We start from the raw sequence: 8361 nt of genomic DNA on the forward strand, positions 1-8361 counted from the left end.
TGTGTTGCAATTGCCAGTGTCAATTAGCTTACCTCTACAATGGCATTGTTCTTGTGAACAAAATGGCCTCTGGCTGGTAGTACAGTGATGTGAATGACAATCTGAATGTTTATGGCACCCTGAATGTTCTGAAAAAAGTGTAATTTGAAGCAAACTAACCTTTACTTTTGATATCCTAATGTGCTGCACAATTACCACTTACATGTATAAATGACAATTTTATATAAACATTAAATATGAAGTGAGAAAAAATATGAAAGTATATTAAAAATACATTTTTCTCTACATTATGAGGAAAATGTTGATATGTATTAATCAAAGCGTCGGAATAGATATTTTCATAAATGTAGTAAATATACGCTTATTGACCCTAATGTTCTCTGTCAAAGAAGATTTAAATTAAAACTTTTAAATTTATCAAAAGAACACCCTTATTTATATTGCATTTAATAGAAACTTAATTGATATTCTAAATGTAGAAAGAATACAAATACATGTTTAATATATATATATATATATATATATATATATATATATATATATATATATATATATATATATATATATATATATATATATATATATTTCACCTTATTGGAGCTCCACCTCCGCCCCAGCCGAGGCTTGAGCTCACGACCTCTGGAACCCATTCTCCTAGCTGTGAGCGGCCATGTGCACCGCTCTAACCACTGGGCCACGTAGTCAAGACAAAAATCTTGCTTACGATGACGAAGGGAAACAAGCGCGCTGGTCGCTCACTACACGGTCGTTTGAGATACAGGTGGAATGCAGTTAAACGACAATTTGAGAGGATCGTGAGTACAAGCCCCGGCCGGGGCGTAGGTGGAGCTCCAATAAGGTGTATTTCTCTTTACTTTATAGATATATAAATACTGGACAACAAGTTCCTTTTTCATGACAAAAGAAATAAATAACATGGGTAAAAACAAAGAAAAGAAAATCTAGCGCTACTACTAAAACTACTAAAGAAACTATCAAAAAGAACAACTAAATTATAAACAGTTTTAGTTCACATTCTTAAAGAAGGTTTGACAATTAATGCGGCCAATCACTCGAAAATAATCAACAACTGCCAACTTCACACCTGCTTAAGTTAACTTGCTTATTGAGTTGAGTTAACTTGTTAAATTGACGTCCGAGTTAATAAATGAAAATTTGAACCCCCGTTGTTAACTCCTACGGCACTTATAATTTAGACCTGTATTTTTCAATTAAGATTATTAAGGGTAAGAGTTTGATTAAAAAGCGAAAAAAAAATAGATAATTAAAAATAAAAAAAATTATAAAAATGGTTATTAACAAGTAAAATGTAATCAAGGAAACTAATAATTGAAAGAGGTGCAGTCGACAGATTTGATAGAATTACTATATGGGTGTCAGGTGATGTAAGGTTACGAGACGTTCATTTTAGTGAAGTAGATTTATTGTTCATCCCATATATATTGACAGTGCAAATCAAACCCGATCAAACCCAACTAAAACCTGGACTTACTTTCTGGGTTTACTCTGGATTTACTAGAGTGAACCCATAGTAAACCCATAGTTAACCCAAAGTGGACACAGAGAGTAATCCCCGCCAGAAGTATACCCCTGATAGCAGCCGCTTCAATGTATTTGGAATATACAAGGGGCAGGAATAACAGACAGTAAGATGGTTAGATAAAATACAGGCCTGCTTCACACTTCAGAGCGTACAACTGACCCTAAATGCAATTTTCGAGTAAACCCAAAGTAAACCTCGAGTGGACCTAAATTGTCAAAGAGTTAACCCGGAATAAACCCAAAGTAAACCTAGAAAGTAAACCCGGAGTTTAGTTGGGGTTTACTCTGGTGTTAGGTTGGGTCTGATCGGTACTGTATCTCATTCGTGTAATGTATACTACCCCTGTAATAAACGTTTGCTTTATCAAATGGGTGAAGCTTTAGTTTTTCAAATACTTCCGGTCCGAACACTGCCCCTTGCTTCAACGCTTGAGTGACCTGTTTTCGAAGTCTTGCAAGTACTTTCATAAAAACTATATCTACTACCAAAAATTGATATAAAATGGATTTTGTCAAAGATTTCAATTACAAACATGAAGGAAAACACATAACTGTGTAGCATAGGCGTCGGAACCGGAGGACGCGATATGATGAAAACAGAATTCTTTTGTTGTGTTTACATAAAAGAACTTACCGGAATAATGTTTTTAAAACTTTTATTCCACCACCATTAAGTATCCTTACTCAATATTTTCAATTTTGAATCATTAGGCTCGTGTTTTTTTTATTATTATTTTTATAAAATATTAAAAACTGTTCCTCGTTTGAGTCAGTTTAAACTAACGAGCAGTCGCAACTTTGTGTATGTCAACTTGATTACTTAAGTCTTCTGATCAGTATTTCCGTTTAATCATGTGATTAAGCTCTAAGAAAAAAAAATGAGCCTAAAATTATTTCAACGTTTATTTCAGTAAAACTTTACAATTAAACAGATTTATCTCCTAAATGATGAACGAAATTGTATTGTTTTGGTTATGACTAGAATGTCTCGACGTCATTGGATGAAACGCGTCACGTGATTGCCTTACAATATTACTTATTAGGTTTGTTAATGACTGTTTACAGAAATTTGTGGCTTTGTTTTGTCAGGACCTAAAGTTTGATACGTAAACAAAAAAAATAAGTGACAATTAAATTCATAGCTTAAGTCCCTAATTTTTTTTACCTTTCTCGTCAGTCGTCTGTGCAAACCAGGATGCCATTGTAGGATCGTAATATTACGTAGCGGGCAAAGGGGGGGGGGGGTCACTCTAAATATTTTGGGACTTCAAAAATTAAAGGTACATGTATGTTGGAAGGTTTGTGTAAAAAATCAGCTCAAATAACGTTACGTCCGCCATGAAACAAATTTCTTAAAAAGGCGAGCGTATACACTATTTCGTTGGATAAAGCAAATATAAATATATATATATATATATATATATATATATATATATATATATATATATATATATATATATATATATATATATATTAGAACCTGAATTACGAATGTTTGATCTACATTTTTATTAAAGTAATATGGTAAATTTATAGCGGAATATAAAGCGCGAGATCACTGTGAGCTCATACGTTGAAATCTATATTCATTTGTTTTCGTATCTAAAAGCTAAAAAGAATCCTTGAATTATTTGTAAAGGTGAATTACAGTGAGGCGTTTGATCAGTACCACAGGGATAAGTATGACAAACATTATTAGTGTAACATTCTGAATCTTTCAACAACAAAAAAAAAAGTCGACGAACTGTTTACTAAAAAACGTAAACCTCAGAATAGTTAAAAAATAAAAGAAACTTTTTTACATGCCATAGTATAGAAATATACCTCTACAATGACAGCTTCCAAGAGAACAGTAAGGCGTTTGACTGATACCACAGCGACAATTATTATCAGAGTAGCATCCTGAAACTGTTTAAAGAAGTTGCCTAGAATATTGTAAACCAAGTTTTATGTTTTAATAACTGTGAAGAAATTTGCATGATTAGTGATTTTTTCTATTTCTAAACTACATACACCGGTTTAAACATCTTGTTTAAATTTTTTAATAGTTTCTTTCCAGTAACGCATTTATAGCTGTTAGAAAATGATGACTCAAAAAATAATAGAAAAATCCATAATACAATATCAATATTTAAATGAAAAATCTTCAATAAACAACGAAATCACATTATTGACATCATTCTCGGGAAATATCAAGTTCTGTGAGTGATTATCATTGTTCAATGCGTATATATCATATCACTTTAAAGATGTAGCCGTGACATTATATTTCAAAAATGTTTACATGCATCGCACATACCTGTATTTGTTTGAAAACAAAATGAAAAGGTTTTTCTTATTTTAATTGGCATTTGAAGTTGGCATTTGATTATTGATTGCATTCGGTAGTTCGTTGAGAAAATTTATTTCCCGGAATATATTATAAGTCAAAAGCCACAAGGACACAAATCAATTTGTTCCTCTACATCCACTCAGTTGTTCAAATAATTGTTTTTAATTCAAATACCAGTATATCGTTTGAAAATTTGAATCAATAGATTAACTAATTATTAGCTAAAAAGACAAAATTAAATCGTTCTTCTTTTGAAAAAGTGGATTTTTTATGATTAAAGTTGAGCAGCTACTATTCCTATTAAGTTTTAGTCTTTGTTATACAATTCACATGGTAGTCCTTTTTTGAGTCTTAATATAACACATAAATTTACTAAATGTATCTGGGTAAACAATATCTCAAATGTTAACTATATGGCATGATACTACATCTATATTGCATGCCCTATAACGATTTTTCCGCGGGATGCTATTTTTACGAAACTCTATAGTAAAGTCTTAATCGCAAAAATACATTAGAATTTGCTCGTAAAAAGCCCCATTGAAGACTTCTTTTTAGAGTCCAAACTTTGATATAACATCGGTTATTTTAATTCATAGCTTATACCTGTCAATTGAATTTTGATGGTTTTACATCTTCAAAACTTATTTGACTTTTACACAACATTTTTATTTCTTTATTTATTAAACTCATTTAAACAACAATTTGTGTGGTACAACAATAAAATAAAAAATAATAAATTATTAATCTTTACCAATAAAATAATGAACTCCGATTATGGTAAAAAAAAATTCAAACGGCTTCTTATCATTTTCACAGTAATGACAAAACTGCGTTTTAAACATTTTCTGTTACTTTTTACAAACGTCTTCTTTAAAAAAAGGATAGTAATAAGGTGCCAAGTTAACAGCTGTGTAACAAGATAATAACCAAAAAAATATCGAGGGATCAAGTTTGTAAAAACTTGATAATACCATCAAAAAAGTGTAATTCTTTTTCTTTTCTGTTTTTCTCAAATTACTTTGATGTTTTCTACAACTGTTTATTTTTTACAGAAATGGCCCATTGGAATACCATTATTTTTAATATTATCACTTTTCTCTGTCGAGTTCATAATTTATCAGTGTTCTTTTAATTTTTTGATACATTATTTTTGAAAAAAATAATATTAAAGCTTTATATCATTTTTGTTGGTTATCGGGTACTTCTTACTCTGTAATCTTAAGGGCAGATCTACGACTTAAACTTTTCATCTTCAGCAATTTTATTGCATGTCCTATATTTCTTCTTAATCTGACAAAGTTTTTTTTATTCATTTTAATCAAATGTCCCATGCCTCTTAGGACTTGTTTCTAAAAGCCATGCTACCATACTTACAACAAATCGAGTACAGATGTATAATAACTAAATGAGATTTGGAATAAGTATGCAAATCTAATCACTAGGTGTTTAATAGAGTACGAAAGACCTGCCTTTTTAATAGCTGTTTCTGAGCCGTCAACAACATTTTGAAATTAAAAAGACAAATCGGTGAACACCGTAATGTTATTTGTTATTTTAAAAATTAATTTACCACGTTATATATTTAAATAATTAATATGTTTGAGATACATAATTCCAATTTTCATAATTTAAAAGAACCTAGCAATTTAGGTTTTCATAAATTCAAAATTTCATAAATTAAATTAATTCATTTTATTTTCATTCAAACTTTCGATTTGGATTAATCTCTACTTGATATAGAAACGATTTTGTTTAATAATAAAAACCCATTTAATTCCTTTTTACTAATAATTTAAGAGAGCTGGATTGTAAACCATACTTTCCTCCTTAAAAATATGATCTATAAATAAAGATATATGGGGAATATAAATTTTATTGCTAAAATATTTCAAATGCTTTTATTTTTTAAAAATGTTCATGTTAGTGGTAAACTTTGGCTTCTTATCATTTTACTTCGAAATTTTTTTTAACTCTTTGGTGCATGAAGCCTTTTTTCAAATATTATAGCATATCACAGCATATCACTAAGTCCTTTATTTCAATTTCTCAAAGCATAGCATTCAAATCTTACAGCATTGCATTTAAATCTCATAGCTTATCATCAAAAATGAATAACATAGCATAGCATAAAGTTGTAAAAAAAACATATGCATGAAATGACTGCATATTACTTGAAATTTTTGTAAAAAAAAAATCACGTCAATTTAGATTTTAAATTTAATCCTCCACCAAACTTACCAATAAATCCTGCTACTTCCAAAATAGACATTCCTATATCAATAAAAGAAAACTTTTGAATAAATGTTAACTGAAATGAATAAACATTTTTTTTATTGACGGACAACTTTGAACAATCAATTGAGACCTATTAGAAAAGCGGTCACATGATTATACAACAAGGTAATAGATAATCAAAAGAAGTGTTTCTCAAAATGTATTTCAACATATATGATATATATCAAGCCCCTTGCCCTATTGATATGTGTACATTATCTATTCAACATAACCATGTTCCAAAGTATGTAAGTATGTCAACAAGTAAAGAATATTCCTTACTGCATACATGTTATTCATCCCCACCACCCTCAAATGTATGACCACTTCTCTAAAGATGCTATGTAAGAATTGTTGTCATGATTTGCCCTATTGTTTAAGGAAAAAATTCCTAGCGAGACAGAGCATGAGTGAAAGACAAAAAAGAGTAGCAATATATAAACTACGTGGCTGGAATGAGCTAAAATGACTTAAAAAAAATTCGGTATTCTTGCGACCTACAATTCACAAATTGTGCAAAAAAACAATTTCTTTGCTTACAGGATAATCTAAATTCCTAATTTTCAAAGTGATGGGATGCGTGTCAAAAGATAAAATCTATTTCCCCTCTCATTTCAAAATTTTGAAGAAAAAACAATTAACTGCGCTATTTCGTAAACTCCAAACTACAAAAGGAATATTATTAAGGCTGTATTAAACATAACAGTTCGGAAAAAGTTGATTAAAATCGACGACCAGGTCTGTGATTTGCATAGAAAAATTGCGTTATGATATTGATATGATAATTTCTACATGCAGACATTCTCATAATGTTTGCAGTCTTTACATTATCTGACAAACTACTTAGCTTCTCTGTTATTGGAACAATTATTGTGTTCTTCAATTAAGCTTTTCCAAATTTTAATAACTTACTTTTTTTTTAAAATAGGATACTTTAAGCTGTTTTTACCTGCTAAAAGAACCAGGAATAACACTGAATTTAGCATTGTCTTTTACTCACAAAATACCAAGCCAGATAAGACGACAAGTAATTGAATGCATGGTTATATAAGATCCACTGATAAGATATGGTATATCTGCATATACTGTCTGATCACGTTGAAATAGTTTAAATTTACCAAAATCTGGACAAAAAATTGCCATGTTTCTTAGGGATTTAAAAAAAATTAATACGCAAAAATCATCATTTCACTAAATTGAGTCTCAATGAACTGTATTGTTATTAGGTCAACGATTTTAGGTTAGTCTAAGTAAGCCTTATTAAATCAATGCATCAACATATGCCCTTTTGAAAATTACCTCCTAATATTGTTTTACTGATTGTATGGCTTTCTATCATAAGGGGAAAAATGCAATTAAAATTTAAATAATCATTCAGTATAATGTTATTCTAAATGATTTGTATAATGTTTAAAAGAAATAGTCAAAAATGTATTTTTTCTTCAATTATTGCAACCGTTCAACACGTCAGGCTTAAAGGTTATTTAAAACGATTTCAATTTTTTAAACTACTCCTATCTGTAAACAAATGCTTTATGAATTACCTTTTACTCGGAATAAAAAAAACTTCAATTAAGATAATGAAATATAATTGACCTATATTTTTGAAGCTTTAACGTAACAAAACAATCAAAGTTCTATAACAAACAATACATATATATGACCTTCTTTTTGAGTTAGTAGCTTTGGAGTGTTTTTTTTTTTAAATTCAGTAACATTTAAAACTATAATTGAGAATTTCTTAATTGTGAAAGAATTACAATTAACACAACTCTTTAAAAGATGAAATACAGTTTATGAAAAGGCAGTGTTGTTAAATAGATACAAAGCATAAGGTTTTGAGCAACATTTTTTTTTATCTATTTCCCAGTTCGAATTTCAAATATACTCTGACAGAACATGGGCAATGCAGTTCTCAACAAACCTGAGTGGTAATATATGCAGTTTGTACTTCAAAATTGTTACAGTCGATGGGGATTGTTCTTTCTGGGCTGCTTAGCATATATTTGCATGTAAACTTTGGCCAAATGACGTTGCTAAGGTAAGCAATGTTGCCCATATGTCTCTTGTTCTGATATGATATATAAACAGTACCAATCCGACCTAACACCAGAGTAAACGTTAACTAAACCCCGGGTTTACTTTTGGGGTTTACCTGAGGTATACTCTGGGTATGCGTTTTGAACATT

General features: G+C 30.0%; 1 protein-coding gene across 2 annotated transcripts in view; it reads right to left on the bottom strand.

The window, feature by feature from the left end:
- The window catches only part of LOC128165617 (multiple epidermal growth factor-like domains protein 10), a 59460-nt gene extending 52266 nt beyond the window's left edge, over positions 1-7194 (bottom strand). Inside the window, exons 1-4 of one of the 2 annotated variants that reach the window (XM_052830346.1) lie at positions 7122-7194; positions 6137-6169; positions 3388-3471; positions 33-128 (exon numbers count right to left, since the gene is read on the bottom strand). In XM_052830346.1, the coding sequence (XP_052686306.1) occupies positions 33-128; positions 3388-3471; positions 6137-6169; positions 7122-7158 (250 nt within the window). In that variant the 5' untranslated portion in view covers positions 7159-7194. The remainder of the gene's footprint in view (positions 1-32; positions 129-3387; positions 3472-6136; positions 6170-7121) is intronic. The other variant, XM_052830337.1, reaches the window with a different exon arrangement.
- Positions 7195-8361: the final 1167 nt, after the last annotated feature.

The sequence above is a fragment of the Crassostrea angulata genome, chromosome 1, assembly GCF_025612915.1.
Source record: "Crassostrea angulata isolate pt1a10 chromosome 1, ASM2561291v2, whole genome shotgun sequence".
NCBI classification, from domain to species: Eukaryota; Metazoa; Mollusca; class Bivalvia; order Ostreida; family Ostreidae; genus Magallana; species Magallana angulata.